At 40.1% G+C, this 21,844-nt stretch overlaps 1 protein-coding gene across 9 annotated transcripts in view; it reads left to right on the top strand.

Moving 5' to 3' along the window:
- LOC138825890 (prolyl 4-hydroxylase subunit alpha-1) overlaps positions 1 to 21,340 on the top strand; it is a 138,785-nt gene extending 117,445 nt beyond the window's left edge. For 8 of the 9 annotated variants that reach the window (XM_070020540.1, XM_070020537.1, XM_070020534.1 and 5 more), the window contains 6 exons: positions 7,521 to 7,624; positions 12,405 to 12,454; positions 13,567 to 13,632; positions 17,483 to 17,551; positions 18,215 to 18,311; positions 20,257 to 21,340. In XM_070020540.1, coding sequence (XP_069876641.1) covers positions 7,521 to 7,624; positions 12,405 to 12,454; positions 13,567 to 13,632; positions 17,483 to 17,551; positions 18,215 to 18,311; positions 20,257 to 20,327 — 457 coding nt within the window. In that variant the 3' untranslated portion in view covers positions 20,328 to 21,340. The remainder of the gene's footprint in view (positions 1 to 7,520; positions 7,625 to 12,404; positions 12,455 to 13,566; positions 13,633 to 17,482; positions 17,552 to 18,214; positions 18,312 to 20,256) is intronic. The other variant, XM_070020538.1, reaches the window with a different exon arrangement.
- Positions 21,341 to 21,844: the final 504 nt, after the last annotated feature.

The raw sequence follows: 21,844 nt of genomic DNA, 5'->3' as shown, positions 1-21,844 counted from the left end.
AATAGACCTTTGAAGGTCCAGCCCTTAGAGTAATTGGACTCTTACTAAATCAAAATAAATTCCTTTATGAAGGTGATCACAACTGGGCACTGGTGGCTCACACCTATAATCCTAGCTACTCAGGAGGCTGAGATCTGAAGATCATGGTTGGAATCCAGACTGGGCAGAAAAGTCTAAGAGATTCTTATCTCCAGTTAACCCACTTAAAAGCTGGAAATGGAGGTGTGGCTTAAGTGGTAGAGCCTTGAATGAAAAACCTAAGTGAGAACAAGAGGCACTGATTTCAAGACCTAGGACTGACACCCAAAAAAGTGATGTATAGCCAGGTGCTGGTGACTCATGCCTGTAATCCTAACTACTCAGGAGGCTGAGATCTGAGGATCATGGTTCAAAGCCACCCCAGGAGAGTCCGTGAGACTCTTACCTCCAATAAACCACTAGAAAACCAGAAGTGGTGCTGTGGCTCAAGTGTAGAGCGCCCACCTTGAGCTGAAGAACACAGGGATAGTGCCTAGGCTGAGTTCAAGCCCCATGACTGATCAAAAAAAAAATGATGTATAAATTTTTGCTTTCTTAAAAACTAAATTTACCTAAACATTTCAAACATGTTTTAAATAACTCGTTATATCTCTGAAAAATAGCATTATTTGGTTTTTGAGAAAGGTATAACCATACTTTATATTATGTATTATTAATGGCATCAGGAGTAACTTCTAGTTACTTCTAGAGTAACTTGGAAGTTTCTGAGTTATTGTAGAATAATTTCATCCAGTCTCAGTAAAGTATGTAGTCCGTGTATGGCTTTGTATTTATTGAAAATAACCTAATGAAAGGTCTGGGTATGGGTGGCTTATATCTGTAATCCTGCTCAGGAAGCTGAAAACTGGAGGATCGTGGTTTGAAACCAGCCTGGCAGAAGAATCCATGAGACTCCACCTCCAAGGAGGCATGGCTTAAGTGTCAACTGAGCAATTGTGAGGCCCTGAGTTCAAATTCTGGTTCAGCCCCTCCCCCCCAAAAAAAAAATTAGAAAAAGGAATTCAATACTCCAGTGACTTTTTTTTTGTCAGTCTGGGGCCTGAACTCTGGGCCTGGACACTGCCCTTCAGCTTGAGGTGAGCACTCTACTATTTGAGCCACAGTACCACTTTCGGTTTTCTGGTGGTTAATTAGAGGTAAGAGTCTCAAGGATTTTCCTGCTGGGGCTGGCTTTGAACCAGGATCCTCAGATCTCAGCCTCCAGAGTAGCTAGGATTACAGATGTGAACCACCAGCACCCGCTAAATCCAGAGATTCTTTTTTTTTTTTTTTTTTTTTTTTGGGTCCGGTCGTGAGGAACTCTGGGCCTGAGCGCTGTCCCTCAGCTCTTCAGCTCAAGGCTAGCGCTCTACCACTTGAGCCACAGCTCCACTTCCGGCTTTTTTTTTCTTTTTGCTTATGTGGTGCTGAGGAATCGAACCCAGGGCCTCAGGCATGCAAGGCAAGCGCTCTACCACTGAGCCACCTTCCCAGCCCTTTTTTTTTTTTTTTTCAAAATAATTAGAGACATTATTTAACTAGTTTGGTAAAATAACCAAGACAAGAAAAAAAACAACTATAAGTTTGATTTAGGAAAAAAAAGGTCTTTTTGCTTAGAATTCCAGTTTATATAATCTGATCTCCTTAAGAAAACAAAAGAGCTGGGCACTGGTGGCTCACCTCTGAGGATTGAGGTTCAAAGCCAGCCCGGGCATGAAAATCTGTGAGACTCTTATCTCCAATAAACCACCAGAAAACCGAAGTGACGCTGTGACTCAAATGGTAGAGTGCTCATCTTGAGTTGAAGAGCACAGGGACAGCACCCACGCCCCATGACTGACAAAAAAGAAAGAAAAAAGAAAAGAAAAGAAAACTAAAGATAGTAAAATATTGAAAATCAGTTCATCTTGTCCTACATAGAGTTAGTTGGCTCACTGGCTTAATAATGGTATAACAATAATTCATTCAAAGTTGATTTCCTTACTAGCAACTAGTCCTTACAAACATCACTGAAAATGAAGACCATAAAGAAATAAACAAAATCGTATTGCATTACCCAGGAGTAATTATAGGCCAAAAGTAGGATTATTAATGGATTACTTAATTCTTATATTCCACTTCTCGAGATCCAGTCCTGAGCCCTGGCTTAAATCCAGAGATTCTTATCTCCAATTATTAGCAAAGAGCATCCAGTGGAAGTGTGGCTCAGGTGGTACAGTGCCTGCCTTGAGTGGAAAAAGCCAAGCAAGAGCTGAGGGCCCACAGTTCAAGCCTAGTAATTCAAACATTAAATTATTAACTAAATTACGTACTAAATATTAAACATTAAAATTTAAATAGTAAATCTCATTTTTAAAAGGGAAGAAAAGTAGAAAGATTAATTAAATGCACAACTTGACTTTTAAGTTTTGTTACTAAAGCCAAAAAAAGAGACATTTTGGGCTATTAAGTTTTGTCTTGTGGTACTGGGGGCGAACTCAAAACCTGCTTACTAGATTAGTTCTCTACTATTTGGGCCAGGACCACAGACCTTGCTTTTAGTTTGTTTTTCAGATAGGCTCTCATATTAACTTTTCCCGGGCTAATTTTGGACAGTGAGGATACTTCTTCCTCCGCCTCCCAAGTAGATGGGACCACAGATGTGTACCAACTAGCCTTTGTTGTTTGAGATAGAATCTTACTCACTTTTGCCACAGCTGATGTTAAACTTACAATCCTCCTGTCTCTACCTCCTAAGTAGTTGAGATTCACAGATGTGTGCCACCCTGCCTAGCCACCAGTTTTTAATGGAAAGTTAGTTGGAGAAAGTGTTCTTTTGTCCTCCTGGGACTAAATTGTGTTTATTGTACAAGAAAAATTAGTTATCTTCAAATGAGTTTTTACTATTAAATATTGTAACCAAATTATATTAGAAGAAATTTCTGATTATTTTAATGCATGAATAAGACTTCCCAAATCTGTGAGAATCAACAGATAATATAAATTATAGATTTTTTAAAAAAATTATTTTGTTGGATGTGGGGCTTGAACTCTGGGCCAGGGCACTGTCCCTCAGCTCTTCAGCTCAAGGCTGGCACTCTACCACTTGAGCCACAGCGCCACTTCTGGCTTTTTCTGTTTATGTGGTGCTGAGGAATCGAACCCAGGGCCTCATGCATGCAAGGCAAGCACTCTACCACTGAGCCACCTTCCCAGCCCTAAATTACAGATTTCTATTTGAATATTTAGTCATGTTAGAAACAATGCAAATTCAGAGCTCAAGACCTGCTAGATCTACAGTAATGTCACTTGAAGATAGATAAGCAGTAATCTGTTAACAAAGTATCATCCAGATGAATAAAGTATTTTAAATAAATATAGTTCTTTAGCTATGAAGAAACTTTTATTTTGGAGAGATTTTCACATGAGAATTTAAAGTAAGTGAAATAACTGGAACTAACTTTTACCTTAAAAAAAAAAGTTGAACATTTTGATTAGTGTTACCCCTTCCATTGTTTTCCTCCATAGAATTCACTTTCTTTGATTCCATCAGATATACACCCAGGAGTAGTATAGCTAGAACATAAACTAGTTCTGTTTTCAGTTTTCTGAGGAAACTTCTATACTGTGTGTGTGTGTGTGTGTGTGTGTGTGTGTGTGTGTGTGTGTGTGTGTGTGTGTGTGTGTGTGTGTGTGTGTGTGTGTGTGTGTGTGTGTGTGTACTAATTTACACTTTGTTTATAAGAATTCCTTTTCCCCTATATCCTCACTAGCATTTTTGCTTTCTTGATATCCATTCTAACTAGGGTTAGATAGAAAGTGTGTGTATTGATTTGTATGTTGCTGATAGCTAAATATTTTTTTAACATTTGTTCATGTATTTGTACTTTTTTTTTTTTTTTTGTCGGTTGTGGGGCTTGAACTCTGGGCTTGGGCGCTGTCCCTGCACTCTTCAGCTCAAGGTGAGCGCTCTACCGCTTGAGCCACAGCGCCACTTCCCGTTTTCAAGTGGTTTATTGAAGAGGAGAGTCTCACAGACTTTCCTGCCCGGGCTGGCTTTGAACCATGATCCTCAGATCTCAGCCTCCTGAGTAGCTAGGATTACAGGCGTGAGCCAGCAGCACCCGGCTTTACTTTTTTTTTTTTTTTTAAAGAACTATTCAGTTTATTTAACCATTGCTTGATTGGATTATGAGTTCTTTATACTGAAGTCCCATAGTATATAGTATGTGTAGCTGTCAAAGATGATCTGCCATTCTGTAGAGTAACTCTTGGCTCTGGGAAAAGTTTGTTTTGCTGTGCAGAAGCATCTTACTTTGATGCAACCTTGTTGCCTTGTTTTTGTTTTCTTTTTGTGCTGAGGCTGGGGCTTGAATTCAGGGCCTAGGAACCATCCTTTAGCTTTTTCACTCAAGTCTGGCACTTTATCATTTAAGCCATAGCTCCACTTTCAGCTTTTTTTGCTAATTAGTTAACTTCTGGGACTAGCTTCCTCAGGTGTCAACTTCCTGAGTAGCAGGATTATGGGCATGAGCTACTGGTTCCCAACTACCTGTTTCTTGGTGTTATATGAGCTATTGCAGTTCCTCATACTTTTCTTAAAATACTTCACCTATGTTGTCTTACAGTAGTTTCAGGTCTTACATTAAAGTCATTGATCTGCTTTAAATTGAATGTTGAACAGAGTGAGAGATAGTGATTTAGTTTGTCTTTTACATGAAGATGTGTTTTTTTAGATACTTTATTGCATAGTTTTTACATCTTTGTTGAGAATCAGATAGTAGTGAGTGCATGGTCTTCTATTCTTTGTGTCTACTTTTTTTTTTTTTTTTTTTTTAACTGTGGCTCTGTAGTAAGATCAGGTATTGTAATGCCTCAAGCATTACTCTGTAAGTCCAGGATTACTTTGACAATTCAGGGTCTCTTGTGTTTCCATATGAATTTTGGTTTGCTACTCTAGTTTTTTGTTTTGTTTTGTCTGTCTTGAACTCCGGGCCTGGGCGCTGTCCCTCAGCTCTTCAGCTCAAGGTGAGCATTTTATTCCTTGAGCCACAGTGCCACTTCCGATTTTCTGGTGGTTAAGAGTCTCACGGACTTTTCCTGCCCAGGCTGGATTTGAACTGCGATCCTCAGATCTCAGCCTTCTGAGTAGCTGGATTATAGGCATGAGCGTTCAGTGCCCAGCTGCTACTCTAGTTTTGTGATACATTTTGCTCTCATCATAGCTGGAATGACAAGGTATGCACCACTATGCCTAGCTTTTCTCATTGAGTGGAGTCTGATGGACTTTTCTATTGGCACTGACCTGAAACAGCACCCTTACTGATCATAGCCTGTCAAATAGCTAGAATTATAGGCATGGGACACCAGCACCCAGCTCTGTATGTTGGGTTTTTTTTGGGTCCGGTCATGGGCCTTAACTCTGGGCCTGGGTGCTGTCCCTCAGCTTTTCAGCTCAAGGCTAGCGCTCTACCACTTGAGCCACAGCGCCACTCCCAGCTTTTTTTTTTTTTTTTTGCTTATGTGGTGCTCAGGAATCAAACCCAGGGCCTCATGCATGCAAGGCAAGTGTTCTACCACTGAGCCACCTTCCCAGCCCCCTCTGTTTTTTTGGGGGGGGGGGCCAGTCATGGGGCCTGAACTCTGGGCCTGGGCGCTGTCCCTCAGCTCTTCAGATCAAGGCTAGTGCTCTACCACTTAAGCCACAGTACCACTTCCAGCTTTTTTCTTTTTGCTTATGTGGTGCTGAGGAATCGAACCCAGGGCCTCATGCATGCAAGGCAAGTGTTCTATCACTGAGTGACCTTCCCAGCCCCCCTCTGCATGTTTTTATGTGGAAATAACTAATATCTTCTGTGTGTATATCTAGAAATGGAATTGCTGAGCCATATGGTAACTGTGTTTAACATTTTGAAGAACTGCCTGGCAATGGCTTCACCACTTTACCTTTCCATCAGTAATGTTTAGGAATTACATATTCTCTGTCAACATTGTTTTGTTCTTTCTCTATACCCTCCTCTCTCCTTTTACCCTCTTCCCTTCTCCCCGGTCTCTCCTCCCTCCGTTTCTTCCTCCCTCCCTTCAGTACTGATCTTGAATCCAGGGCCTTCAACCCCTGCCTTTTCTGGTCACATTGTCACTCTGCCACTTGAGCTATATATGTACTCCATCAACATTTTTTTAGTGGGTATTTTTAAGTGTTCTAATAAAACTAATTTAGGCAAGTAATACATGATTTTATTTCTGGTACATCAGGCTAAAGTCCCCTTGACTCCAACATAGTCCTCTACTTTCTTCTATGGAAGAAACAATTGTTTTCAGTTTGTCATGTATTTTTCTAGAATTTTTAGAAGTTTTTAAATGTAAGCCTGGTGTAGTGGTTCTTGCCTTTGGTCAGAGCTCCTCAGGAGGTTGGAGCAAGATGATTGCTTGAGAACAGGGAACATAACCTCAAGATAGAGGGGAAAGAGAAAGAGACTTTGAGGAAGGTGACCTTTTTAACTTCTAATTATAAAATGTGACATCTTTAAAAAAATATATGAGGGAAAGTAAAGGAAGGGGTGACATCCAAAAAGAATTTCACTCATTACCTGGCTTACAAAATGGTACCCCTTCTGTATAATACCTTAACAACAATTTTTTTTTTAAGAGAAAAAAATTAGCCAGGTGTGGATTACTTATACCTCTAGTCCTAGCTATTCAGGAGTCTAAGATCAGATGATTACAGTTCAAAGGCAGCCTTGGTAGTAAAGTCTGTGAGACTATATCTCCATTAAATACCCAAAACAACCTCCATCCCCCCAGAAGTAGAGCAGTGGCTCAAGTAGGTAGGTAGAGCACTAGCCTTGAGCCAAAAAGCACAGGAACAGTGCCCAGGCCCAGAGTTCAAGCCTAGAACTGGCACACGCACAGATTTTTTTTTTTTGTCAAGGTCATGTACAGAGGGGTTTAGTTACATAAGTAATTAGTACATTTCTTGTCAACATTGTTACTCTTTCCCTCAATTTTCTCCTACTTTCCCTCCCCTCAAACCACACCACACCCCCACCCCCACCCCCGCCACCAAGTTGGACAGATGGTTTCCAACATATTGTCTACACAAAAATTTTTATTGAATCTAAATGTTTATTGTCTTGGCTGAACATGGTGGCACACACTTGTAATCCCGTATTCAGAAGGCTGAGGCAAGTTAAAGGCTAGCTTGGGCCATTTATAGCGAGACTCTTGTCTTCAAAATCCAAGGATTGGGGATGTTGTATAGGGCACTGTCCCTGAGCTTTTTTTACTCAAGGCTAGTGCTCTATCAAGTCGATCCACAGTTCTGCTTCTAGTTTTCTGGTGGTTAATTGGAGGTGAGTCTCATAGACTTGCTTACCTAGATTGGCTTTGAACCACAATCCTCAGTTCTTAGCCTTTTGTGAAGCTAGGATTACAGTGGTAAGCCACCAGTGCCCAGCTAGTTTATTGGTTTTTATGAATGAAGCAATACCTGTAAAACTAGTATTTTCTGTTTTTGCCCTTAGTGCTTGGCTTTCTGGCTATGAAAACCCTGTGGTGTCTCGAATTAACATGAGAATACAAGATCTAACAGGACTAGATGTTTCCACAGCAGAAGAATTACAGGTAGGTAACCATGTTATCCTCAAGTTAATTTTTCACTTTCAAATGCTTTGGTGGTATTTCCTGACATAGAACAGATAGCCTCTGTCTTGCATCATAGCTGGGGAGTATTAAAGGTGATGCAACAAGTTGAAAAATTATAAAGTGATTATATTAATCAGTTGACATTAGTCTTTAAAATTGTCAAAATATGAAAACAGTTGAGTAACAATGAACAAATGAAAAACAGTTTATTATTATTTTTTGTCAATCTTGGCGCTTAAACTCTGGGCTTGGGCACTGTCCCTGAGCTTCTTTTGTTCAGGGCTAGCACTCTACCACTTGGGCCACAGTGCTACTTCCAGTGATTAATTGGAGATAAGAATTTCAGACTTTCCTGCCAGGCTGGTTTTGAACCTCCATGCTCAGATCTCAACCTCCTGAGTATCTAGGATTACAGACACAAGCTTCTGATACCCAGCTTGCCTTCAGATCTTTGATCCTTTTTTTTTTTTTTTTTTTGTCGGTCATGGGGCCTGAACTCTGGGCCTGGGTGCTGTCCCTCAGCTCTTTGGCTCAAGGCTAGCACCCTACCACTTGAGCCACAGCGCCACTTCCGGCTTTTTCTGTTTTTATGTGGTGTTGAGGTCAAACCCAGGGCCTCATGCATGTGAGGCGCAAGCACTCTACCACTGAGCCACCTTCCCAGCCCTCTTTGATCCATTTTGAATTAAAATTTTTCATGTGGCATTGAGAGGTAGAAAGGGGCCTTGTTTTTTCACATTAATATCTATTGTCCTAGCACAATTTGTTGAAAAGATTCTTTCCCTACTGAATTGTTGGTTTTCTTGGTAATTTAAAACATTATAGCCAGGCGCTGGTGGCTTACACCTGTAATCCTAGCTACTCAGGAGGCTGAGATCTGAGGATCATGGTTCAAAGCCAGCTTGGGCACAAAAGTCCATGAGACTCTTATCTACAATTAACTACAAGAAAACCAGAAGTGGTATTGTGGCTCAAGTTGTAGAGTGCTTGCCTTGAGCTGAAAAGCTGTAAAACTGTATCAATAACATTAGCAGTACTCTTTTTACTTACAGTAATAGTATCTTTTCTTTGCCTTATGATGTATTTTCTTTTCTTTTTTTTTTTTTTTTTTGGGTCCGGTCGTGGGGCCCGAACTCTGGGCCTGAGTGCTGGGTGCTGTCCCTCAGCTCTTCAGCTCAAGGCTAGTGCTCTACCACTTGAGCCACAGCGCCACTTCCGGCTTTTTTCTTTTTGCTTATGTGGTGCTGAGGAATCAAACCCAGGGCCTCATGCATGCAAGGCAAGTGCTCTACCACTGAGCCACCTTCCCAGCCTTCATGATCTATTTTCTAAGCTTCATTCTATTTTCAACATTTTATTCTTTGTGCTTTCAGTAAAATACTTCTGATTACTCTTATTGTAAAAGTTTTTTTCCAGGACATTCTTTTTTTTCTGGTCCTGGGGCTTGAACTCTGGGCCTGGTTACTGTCCCTGAGCTGCTAGCACCACTTTTGGCTTTTTCTGTTTATGTGGTGCTGAGGAATCAAACCCACGGCCTTAAGCATGCGAGTCAAGCATTCTACCACTGAGCCACATTTCCAGCCCCTCCAGAACCTTCTTATCACTTATTATTACTACTTTTTGGTGGTACTGGAGTTTGAATTTAGGGTCTGTGCTTCTTTGGCAGGTACTCTACCACTTTGAGCTATTCTGCTATCCCTTTAATGTGTTGTTTTCAAAATAGAGTCTTGTGGGTTGGGAATATGGCTTAATGGGTTTGCCTAGCATGCATGAAGCCCTGGGTTCATTCCTCAGTACCACATTAAAAAACAAACAAACAAACAAAAAAACAGAAAATGCCACAAGTGGCACTATGGCTCAAGTTGTAGAATACTAGCCTTGAGCAGAAAAAGAAGTTCAGGAATAGTGCCCAAGACTGGCTAAAAATAAATAAATAAATGCATACATACATTCATACATACATACATACATACATACATACATACATACATACAGTCTTGCTTTATTCCCAGGCCAGCTGGGACATATATATGTTTGTTTCCCTGAGTCTCTGAATGACAAATGCATATGGCTGCACCCAGCCAATGGTTGAGACAGTCGAGAACATTTTGAGTTCAGCCATAGCTGACCACAAATCACATCATAATCACTTTTTTTTCTTTTTTTTAAATGTTTTTTTTTTATTGTAAAATTAGTGTACAGAGGAGTTACAATTACATGACTAAGGTAATGAGTACATTTCCTATGGAGCATTGTTACCTCCACCTTTGTTTTTCCCTACCATTCCTTCCCTCCCTGGCTCCCCACTTCCTCACCCCCAAGAGCCAGGGTTTCTATAGGAACATTCTGCAACACTGTCCTGTTGTCTAGCTATGCACTATCAACTTAGGAAACATCAACTGAGCTTTATCCCCTAGGAATTTGTGTGTGTGTGTGTGTGTGTGTGTGTGTGTGTGTGTGTGTGTGTGTGTGTGTGTGTGTGTGTGTGTGTGTGTGTGTGTGTGTGTGTGTGTGTGTGTGTGTGTGTGTGTGTGTGTGTGTGTGTGTGTGTGTGTGTGTGTGTGTTACTGGGGTTTGGAATTGGGACTTGTGCTTGGCAGGCAATCACTGTCACTTGAACCACACCCCCAGCCCTTTATATTTCAGATTATTTTTCAGATAAGGTCTCACATTTTGGCTGAACAGACCTAAAATCATGATTCTCTTACCTATGCTTCCCATACAGCTGGAATTACAGGCAAAAATTCCCTGAACTTCCCCAAGATATTTTGACCTTTTTTACTGGGCTGGTCTCTCACTTCAATCCTTTCTAGCTCAACCTCCACATAGCTAGGATGACAGACTTGGGCCATCAGCCCTGGCTAGTATGGTATTCTTTATATGTTTATATTTTTACTTTATACTGGACACTGGTAATATGCCATAGCAACTTGGTGGCCTGGCATTAACAATAATCTGAACAGTGCTGAGATTTGTACACACTGGGCAAACGCAGAACTACCTATAGATGAATTTAAGTTGTCATTCTATAGTAATCTACAACTTCCTTGGTATTCATCTGATTAATAGCCAAGTAATATAATTTTCAAAACTGCTTTCAAGTGAATTCATACATTTCTGTATAATAGACTGATCCAGCGGTTTCTACAATGTAAGTAAAATATCTAGTTTTGTGACTTCTATTTTTGTAATAGTGTTCTTTCAGATTCTCCTTTGTTGATTTTGTCAGTATTTTATATGGTGATGGAAGGAAGGAGTTAAAAAAGCATCATTCTCATTTTACAAATAAGAAAACATTCTATCCAAAGTTATGTACATGGAGATAATCATAGTTCATTTCTCTTTTTCTCGTTCCTTTCCCTTTCCTCTGTACTGGCAAAGCAAGGGATCCAACCCATACAACCCATACCCCAAGCCTTTTTTTTTTTCTTTTCTTTTTTTTCAGTCGTGGAGCTTAACTCTGGGCCTGGGTACTGTCCCTGAGCTCTTTTTTTTTTGGTCCTGTCATGGGGCTTGAACTCTAGGCCTGGGCGCTGTCCCCCAGCTCTTCAGCTCAAGGCTAGCGCTCTACCACTTGAGCCACACGCCACTTCCGCCTTTTTTTTTCTTCTTATGTGGTGCTGAGGATTTGAACCCAGGGCCTCATGCATGCAAGGCAGGGGCTCTACCACTGAGCCACCTTACGAGCCCCTGTCCCTGAGCTCTTTAGCTCAAGATTAGCACTCTGCCACTTGAGCTGCAGTGCCACTTCCGGTTTTCTGATAGTTTATTGGAGATGAGTCTCATGGACTTTCCTGCCTGGGCTGGCTTTGAACCTTGATCCTCAGATCTCAGCCTCCTGAGTAGCTAGGATTACAGGCATGAGCCACCAGTGCCTGGCCCAAGCCCTTTATACTTTTTCAGGGAGATGCTTTGACTGAGCCTGGCTTTAGACTTTGATTTTCCTACCCGTGCTTCTCCTATAGCCGCAGTTATAAGCTTGGACCACCATACCCAGTTTTTCTTTCTTCCTTTCTGTTGCCATAGGGACATTGTCATATTAAATGAAGTAGTGTGAACTCACCTTTAAATAAGAAAAAGGTTTAATTAAAGTATACTGGGGGGTTGCCAACCTTTTTGGCTTTGGGATTTTTTTTTTTTTTTTTTTTTTTTTTTTTTTTTTTTTGCTGGTTGTAAGGCCTGAACTCTGGGCCTAGGTGCTGTCCCTCAGCTCTTCAGCCCAAGGCTAGTGCTCTACCACTTGAGCTACAGCACCACTTCCAGCTTTTTCTGCTTATGTGGTGCTGAGGAATCGAACCTAGGGCCTCATGCATGCAAGGCAAGCACTCTACCACTGAGCCACCTTTCCAGCCCCTGAGAATTTAAAAAAAATTTAAATTCCTAAAGGAAGTATTTGGGAAGATGATCTATTAGGAGAAAATATATGTCTCTCAAAGTTTTCTAAAGAAAAACATTAAGATTCTCAGAATACCACCAGCTTCTACCCTTTTTTTTTTTTTTTGGGTCCGGTCGTGGGGCCTGAACTCTGGGCCTGGATACTGTCCCTGAGCTCTTCAGCTCAAGGCTAGCACTACCACTTGAGCCCCAGCGCCACTTCTGGCTTTTTTCTTTTTGCTTATGTGGTGCTGAGGAATCGAACCTAGGGCCTCATGCATGCAAGGCAAGCACTCTACCACTGAGCCACCTTCCCAGCCCAGCTTCTACCCTTTGTTTTCCTAGGTACTTTAATAGTTCATTCATCCATGGTTTCTTTTTTTAGGTAGCAAATTATGGAGTTGGAGGACAGTATGAACCCCACTTTGACTTTGCACGGGTAAGTAAATGAAATGGAGACCTTAACAAGTTTACATTGTTAAAAAAAAAATCATTCATGGCTGGGCACCAGGTGCTGGTGGCTCACGCCTGTAATCCTAGCTACTCAGGAGGCTGAGATCTGAGGATCACGGTTCACAGCTAGCTCAGGCAGGAAAGTCTGTGAGACTCTTATCTCCAACAAATCACTAGAAAACTGGAAGTGGTGCTGTGGCTGAAGCAGTAGAGTGCTCGCCTTGAGCTGAAGAGTGCAAGGACAGCACCCAAGCCCAGAGTTCAAGCCCCAAGACCGATAAAAAAAAAGTTATTCATAATGGGGGCAGTTAAGTGGTGGAGGAGCCACTGTAGCTAAACCAACCTCCAAGGTAGAAGGTGAGGAACATGATCACATAGTAAGAAGATTCCAGCTAAACTGACTCAGTGGGGCTCATGGTAAAATTGGACAATGCAGAAATAGAAGCCTAGAAGTTAAGACAGTTGCAGAGAGAGTTCAGAAAAGCTGCCATCTTAGCCAACCTGTTGATTCTGTTATTTTACTATTAAAACTACATATATAGTTGCCTGGCAGTAGAATCACTATGAAGACTTCAGTAGTAGTAAATAAACTATTTAGGTCTTCAGATTCTTGAGCCTGGAAAAAAAAAAGTTATTAGTTGAAAAAAAGAGGCTGTGGACACACATTCCTCTAAGAACCTAGAGCTTTGAATTGCTTGCTCTGTGAGAAGCCCTGCCACTGTGCTCACTGATGAACCTGACCCACTCAGGAGATCATAGCTTTTAAGCAACAGGATGGGTTTGAAAATGATCTACTTTGTGACAGAACCTAAGGTAGTGCCGTGTACATACTGTCATGTTGGTGGGAATAGGTGCTGCTTCTGTAAGTTTGAGGCCTGCCTTTATGTGAACCTGATTTGAAGTTTTACTGCCCTCATTACTGACACATTTGGAATTTAATCGAATGTACTTAAGTGGTAGTATATACACTATAGGACATTGGGAGTCCTTTCAGGTTATATTTGGCAAATTTTTCAGCTTATTGTTACTGTTTAGTTGTCACTGTATTTGCATTACTGAATTTTTATATTATTTTAACTTTTTATTTTTAATTCACAGAAAGATGAGCCAGATGCTTTCAGAGAGCTTGGGACAGGCAATAGAATTGCTACATGGCTATTTTATGTAAGTTGTGACAAAAGTTTTTTAAGTTTGGTTTGATATTGTGATGTGGAGATGGAAAATTAATTTGTTTTCAGATGTTCATTGTAGAAACCTCAGGATCTAAAAAAACAGAAGATAATCACTAATACTTGAATATCTGTTTTTAGTCATATATGATGTATAAATATTATCAGCAGAGAGCACAGTGTATATGAAACCTGATAATTTTTCACAAAGTGAACACATCTAGTTGTTGGCACCTAGATTAAGAAATAGTACTTTATAATATACCAGAGGGGACATTTATCCAAATGACCTCAAACTAGGCCACACTAAAGCGACTGGCACAACTATGTTCATTGCAGCATTATTTACCATAGCTAAGATATGGAACCAACCCAGATGCCCCTCAATAGATGAATGGATCAAGAAAATGTGGTATATGGGGCTGGGAAGATGGCTCAGTGGTAGAGCGCTTGCCTTGCATGCCTGAGGCCCTGGGTTCGATTCCTCAGCACCACATAAGCAAAAAGAAAAAAGCTGAAAGTGGCGCTGTGGCTCAAGTGGTAGAGTGTTAGCCTTGAGCTGAAGAGCTGAGGGACAGTGCCCAGGCCCAGAGTTCAGGTTCCCCCCCCCCCCAAAAAAAAAAGAAAATGTGGCATATTTACACAATGGAATTTTATGCTTCTATCAGAAAGAATGACATCGCCCCTTTTGTAAGGAAATGGAAAGACTTGGAAAAAATCATATTAAGTGAAGTAAGCCAGACCCAAAGAAACATAGGCTCTGTGGTTTCCCTCATTTGTAATAATTATTATAAGCCTAGCTTATTCTTGACACAGAATCATAATAGCTCAAGAGCTATAAACATATGACCATACAAAATGATGATAATTGAAATGAACTCCATGACTTGGAGTCTCTTGTTGCCAGTGTACTGAATCTAGTTCTTACTTTATTTCATTTTTCTTTTTCCATTGGTTTATCCCTGGCAATCTCTGTTTGATTCTTTTACCTTCCATCTTGTATATGTATTTATCTGTTTGGGGGAAGGGAAGGGAAATAACAAAATGCTAAAAGAAGTAAAAAAGATGACCCATTGCAGCAATGATACTCACAGGACACTATGTTGGAAATGAGCTTTACACTTTTGTGTGTGGGAGAACAGCAGTGGAGTGGGTAACAATGTTCAGTGAGAAATGTACCTTACTCATGTAAATGTAACCCCTCTGTACAGAATCTTTACAATAAAATTGTAAAGAGGTCCTAACAATAACCATTTCCCTATATTAAGATCATACTTTTTTTTTTAAAAAAACTTACTTTTTAATGTTTTCTGTGTGTAGGCCTAGGCACTGTCCCTGTTTGTATTCAAGGCTAGTGCTTTACCATTTCCTAAAATGTACAGCTTTATAAAAGTTAAGTTCATTGCATTTTTATGTCTTACCCTAGGGATGGAATCTAGGACCTCCCACATCCTAAGTGTACACTTTACCACTGAACTACTACATGCCCAGCCCCCAAATTGTTTTATTCATTCCAGTTTTCTATTGCTGCAATAACAAATGACCCCAACTGAATCTTGAGGGGTAGTGGGTCATTTCTAGGGTGAGAATGACCTTTGGTCAGTATTGGGATATGAACTAAGGGCTTTATGCTTTCCAGGCAGGTCTCCAGCTCTAAATGGTTTCATACAGTCATTTTCTTTGTTGGTGTAGTAGTATTTACCTCCTGTTCTTACTCCAGCTCTTGGCCTTGTGGGGATTCATCTGGAAGGTGTATTTATCTATTACATCTGGCTGTCCCTGGGGCCAGATTGCATAAATATCCCAAAGAAACACGATGCTTCTTAGGATCTGCCCCAAGAAGTCATATTTTGCTTCAGGTGAAGGAATGTTAGATATTTATCCTTGCTGAATGTCATTGTACTAGTTGGGATCATCTCGCAGGGGTATAGCACTTACATAGCATGCAGGAAGCTCTGGGTGGAATCCTGAGAAATGTTTAAAAAAAAAACAGAAAATGCAAGTAGGATGAGACATTGGGATGTATTATATTTGGAAAATATAATCTGCCATAATGTTGTAACCTTTTAGCAAGATGTATCCTTAATTTTGCTTATTTCATTTATTTTTTTCTATTTCTTATCCCCATGTGAGTTTTATGAAACTTTATCTGCCTCTTAATCTTTGTATTCTTCTATCCTACCGCCCAGCCTCCCCTACTCTTTGTATTCTTGCCTACCTTCTAACCTTCTAACCTTCCCTCCTTCTGTCTCCTTTCTTCTCTGTTTGACATCCCTCTTACCATTCCATCTGTGTCTGAAAGCACTTGAGTGCTATGTGGAGATAAATATCACAAAGAAAAAACTAGGAGGAAAAAAATGTATAAATTTATGCTGTGAAAAGCTGGTATGCTTTCTAGAAATGAGTGTTCCATCAAGGTTACCAGCTTATTCTACCTTTAAGTAGAAATCTATACATCTTTCACTTTCCAAATAAGCAGTTGTTTCAATTTTCATTTCTTATTAGAGAGAAACATCTCTCCATATATTTAGGAGCTACTAGTAATTGCTTTTGTTCCTTTATAAATACTGGCACTATTATTTGGTCTATTATCCCTATGTTAGATTTGACTAGATGTACCTTTTCTGCGTTTCTAAAAGTTGTGCAAAATAATTTGTTTAGCATTTATTTCTCCATTACTTAAATACTATTCCTAGATGAGTGGGACACAGAGCATCTGTAATATTCTGATATAAAACATTCCTACAATTTTTTTTTTTTTTTTTTTTTTTTTTTGTCGGTCGTGGGTCTTGAACTCTGGGCCTGGGTGCTGTCCCTCAGCTCTTCAGCTCAAGGCGAGCACTCTACCACTTGAGCTACAGCGCCACTTCCGGTTTTCTAGTGGTTTATTGGAGATAGGAGTCTCACGGTCTTTCCTGCCCGGGCTGGCTTTGAACCGTGATTCTCAGATCTCAGCCTCCTGAGTAGCTAGGATTACAGGCGTGAGCCACCGGCGCCCGGCTCCTACAATTTTTAAATAGCTTTGAGATTAATTTTCTCATTGCTAAGAGCTGTTAGATCTTTATTAAGTATATGTTCTAGCTTTTGTTTAAATACCCTCATTTAATATAGCTTTTGTTGAAATACTCTTTTTTTAAAAAAAAAATTTATTGTGAAAATACCATATAGAGGGGTTACAATTACATGGGCAAGATAATGAGTACATTTCTTATCAAGCATTATTGCCTCCTCCTTTGTTTCCCCTTTCCATCCCTTCCCATCTCCCTCCACCCTCCACCGCCCTCCCCCACCAAAATTGTAAAGTTCGTTTAATGACTTGTACATCTCATTGTTGCAACGGGTCCACCTGTATCCCTATTTAAACGATTTGTTTTTTCCCTTCTCCTCCACAAATTATACCAACATCAAATACAGTGAAAGCAGGGGTTATACCGTGGGGGTGAAATAACTCTTATTTAATATTTTTACTTTGACTTAGGCTTGATATGAAGACATATATATCTCAGGTTCTTTTTAGTGTTACTTGTTTTCTTCTTGTATTACTTTAAAAAAAAACCTTCACTGCTCTTTGTCTTATTTTGTGTATGTACTTTTTCAGTTTAGAAAATTGTTAAGTTAATGTGTTGATTCTGTAGCATGAGAAATTATACAGCTGATTTTAGTTTCTCTTGTTTGAATTTAAATATTGTATACTAAAGCTTAGCAATGAGAACACAACATAAAAATCCTTGTCTCCATGGAGATTACATTCTACCAATGCAATCAAATACCTCTAAAGAAATGCTTGTCCCCATTCTGGCCTTTTTCTACCAATTCTGTTGATAATATCCATTTGTCCCTTATAGATGAGTGATGTGTCTGCAGGAGGAGCTACTGTTTTTCCTGAAGTAGGAGCTAGTGTTTGGCCAAAAAAAGTAAGCTGGATTTGTTGTGGGGTTTTATTTTATGTCTTTTTCCCATGAAGAGGTGCACCTGTATGTCAATGCCGAACTACTGAATTACATTTTTAAAGAGCACATTTAGAAATTAGGAATTTCTAGGCACATAATCTCTTGGTAAAATTTTGGGTGTTTTTTTTTGTGTGTGTGTGGAGGGGGCACAATTTACAGGAGTATATAGAGGTTAGGTACAATCAGGGATTAGTATTTAAAGTTCTTATTTCTAAAATTGATGCTTATCTGACCTTTCCCTCCATACTGCCAAGGTTTTGATAAATAATACTTTGTTGTTGTTGCTGTTGAAGATTAATGCTCTATCACTTTGAGCCACAGCACCACTTCCAGTTTCCTGGTAGCAATTGACTACCAGATAGAATCTCACAGACTTTCCTGCCTGGGCTGGCTTTGAACTGTGATCCTCTCAGTTTCCTGAGTAGCTAGGATTACAGGCATGAGCCACCAGTACCTGGCTAGACAAATATAGTACTCTTGTTAATCAAGCAGCTCTGTGGTGTTGTCAAAACACATTCAGAATTAAAGCCATGTACCACCATAGAGACAACAGAGGAAAGTTTGAGGACTGTGAAAAATGATTACCTGACATTTTATCTGGGAATCATTTTGAATTTTTCTTCATAGGGAACTGCTGTTTTCTGGTACAATTTATTTGCCAGCGGAGAAGGAGATTATAGTACACGGCATGCAGCCTGTCCGGTGCTAGTTGGAAACAAATGGGGTAAATGTTTCCTGTTATCTATGAGAATTTGTCTGTCTCACTTTGAAAACATTGTAGTGAACACTTGCTGTCAAAGATTTTGCCTAATAGGAGGATACAAGAAAGTACCTTAATAAATTTGCAATTTTATGAGATTTTTACATTTTGATTTTTTTTTTTGGGTCCAGTCGTGGGGCCTGAACTCTGGGCCTGGGCACTGTCCCTCAGCTCTTCAGCTCAAGGCTAGTGCTCTACCACTTGAGCCACAGCACCACTTTCGGCTTTTTTTCTTTTTGCTTATGTGGTGCTGAGGAATCGAACCCAGGACCTCAGGCATGCAAGGCAAGCGCTCTACCACTGAGCCACCTTCCCAGCCCCGAGATTTTTACATTTTGAGAGAGAGGCCTATAATACTCCTGCATGTTGGGGTTATAGGTCCACACTGTTACACCTAGCTCAGACTATTGTTAACTTCATTGAGACTACATTAATGGATAAATCAAAGTATAAGGCAGTACATACTAACATGATATAAGCAGCAAAGAGACTCCCTAAATTTGAGAGCCTTCTTCAAAGCTTCATTTTGACCCATAAAGACAGTTTTCCAAGCCTGTTAAGTGTCAGAGGGGCATTTCAGCAATAAAACTTAGAGGCTCTCCTCAGGTCCAGATGAATACAGAGTTGCCCACATTAACGCATGAACTATATATGTCACTAGCCCCAAGTCATGTTCAGTAATACTTGCCTAGTTACCAACCTGACCAAAATTTAAAAAATCTCACCGAGTGTATACAAATTTAAAAACTACTGGACTATTTGAGGAGAGCTCAAGTTTGAGAGTACTTTTCCTTTGAACAAATGAGCAAACAGTAGCAGTAGCCTGTCTAACTAGGGAAATTGGCAGCTTCTATGAATAAAGACTGGATACAAGCTTTGGTGGAAAAGGTAAAAGACAGGAATTGAAGTACCATTGGGCAAAGAGGCTCAGACATATATTCTCTTTATCCCAGATACTATTCTCATTATCCCAGATACTAGAGAGGCTGTATCTGGAAGAACAAAGTTTGATCTCAGTCCAAGACAAAAAGCACATGAGACCCCCAAATCAACCCATAAAAAGCTGAGTTCAGTGGTACTGCCTATCATCCCAGCTACAAGGAAAGAATAAGATCATGGTCCAGAACAGCCAGGCAAAAGGCAAGAAAGATTCTATTTGAAAAATAATGAGCTAGGCGCTGGTGGCTCATACCTGTAAGATCTGAGAATCATGGTTTGAAGCCAGCCTGGGCAGGAAAGTCTGTGAGACTAATCTCCAGTTTAACCACCAGAAAACTGGAAGTGGTACTGTGCCTCAAGTGGTAGAGCATTTGCCTTGAGCTGAAGAGCTCAGGGACAGCGTGCAGGCCCAGAGTTCAAGCCCCACGACCAACAAAAATAAATAGAGCAAAAAGGGTTAGTGTGGCTCAAGTAATAGAGCACTCCAAAAATGACCAAAAAAAAATCTTGGAAACAAGGAAATTCAATGAGCATGTAATAGAGATTGATCAAGTTGTTCCTCTAGATGGAGTTTACTTTTTTTCTTAGTGCTGGGCCTGGGCACCATCCCTGAGCTTTGTTTCTAAAGGCTTGTGCTCTACCACTTGAGCCACATTCTACTTCCAGCTTTTTGGGTGAAGAGCTTACAGACTTTCCCAGTCTGGCTTCAAACCGTGATCCTCAGATCTCAGTCTCCTGAGTAGCTAGTATTACAGGTGTTAGTCACCAGCACTCAGCTAATGTTCATCTTTAATATCTCCCTTTTGAAAGCTGGCAAAACTGTTACATTCTTTGTGTACCTGAATCCTAATTCCATTGGTGACCTTACATTGAAAAGTGCATAGCTTCTCAGCTATATGTACTTATGTATACATCTATAAATATGCATACACATATAGGGAGAATTAATGTATTTTTTTTCCTTTTACAGTATCCAACAAATGGCTCCATGAACGTGGACAAGAATTTCGAAGACCATGCACCTTGTCAGAATTGGAATGACAAACCAGCTTTCCTCCCTCTCCTGTTGTACTCGAATGTCTGACACACAGTTCCTAGTCCTATCGAAACTTTGAGTTTACAATTGACTAACACTCCATGATTGATTCAGTCATGAACCTCATCCCATATTTCATCTGTGGACAGTTTGTTTAAAAATAACTCTTTCTTTAAAATAACCCCAAATCACCATGTGGTGGTATCACAGGAGATAAGGCAGAGCTAAAAATGAGGATTTTTTTTTTCCCCCAGCAGTGGAGATTGAACCCAAGGCCTTGTACTTGCTAGGCAAGTGATCTACCACTTGAGCTTATGCTCCCTAGCCCAGGAATTTTTAATTATGTACTACGTTTTAAAGAACTTTTGATTGGATGAAAAATACAATTTAAGTATTCAGTTTTAATATTCCAGTACATGTTGGTGGGTGGTAAGCCAGTATGGACTGTGGTAGCTTTATTACAGTGTTGCCTAGGGGTTCTGCTAGTCTGGACTTCTCAGTTTAATTTTCCATATCTGCATGAACACTAATAATCCAAACTGAAATCTGGTCCTAGATTAGATTGTGACCCCTCTATACACAATTATTCTAGATTGATTTTTCCCCCTCTTAATTAGAAAATATTATTTTTGCCATTCTTTTCTCATGTATCCTCTGTGGTGAATTAAATGTGTTTGAAAGTACTTCAATTAAAAACATTTTTAACAGAAAGCCCTGCTTTAACAGAACTAGGTCTTTCTAACTAAAATGCTTGTTATTCGGTCTGCTTCACCTTTTTCTCAAGTGCCAATACCTACTCCTGCTACAGCAGATGGTGTGATTGGCCTTCTAATGAATAAATATTGTGCCTTAGGAGACTGGAAGTTTGAAAATGTATAAGGTCTTTTTCAATGATGAGGGAAATGATTTTTAAAAAATAATCAATCTTAAAAGCCAAAATGTTCATTTTCTAAAAATTCTGAAATGTGTTATGACAACAATGACGTATTTATGATCTTAAATCTTTTTTAAAAATGTTTGTTTCTGTGTGGCATTTTTTATATTTAAATCTGATCGTACACTAAAGCCGTAACAGGTTAATTCTAATTTCTGTAATGTTAGTACACAGGGCATAGGTTTGTACTCACACTGACATCATGCTGTTATGCAAGGAAAATTTAGGCTCTCTAAAGTTTCAGATATTTAATCAAAATGTGTTTTTAAAAAATGCTACATGGGGGGCTGGGAAGGTGGCTCAGTGGTAGAGCGCTTGCCTTGCATGCATGAGGCCCTGGGTTTGATTCCTCAGCACCACATAAGCAAAAAGAAAAAAGCCAGAAGTGGCACTGTGGCTCAAGTGGTAGAGCACTAGCCTTGAGCTGAAGAGCTGAGGGACAGTGCCCAGGCCCAGAGTTCAGGCCCCACGACTGGACCCCCCCCCCCAAAAAAAGAAAAAATGCTACATGGGCTCTCTCTGCTTTTCTAGTTCTTTCTCAGCTCTTTCCTTCTCTTCTCTTTCCCAGCTCCCTTCTCTTTTCTAGCT

Source organism: Dipodomys merriami, unplaced genomic scaffold (assembly GCF_024711535.1).
Source record: "Dipodomys merriami isolate MVZ:Mamm:240054 unplaced genomic scaffold, mDipMer1.0.p SCAF_14, whole genome shotgun sequence".
NCBI lineage: Eukaryota > Metazoa > Chordata > Mammalia > Rodentia > Heteromyidae > Dipodomys > Dipodomys merriami.
This window is presented reverse-complemented; position numbering and strand designations above follow the sequence as displayed.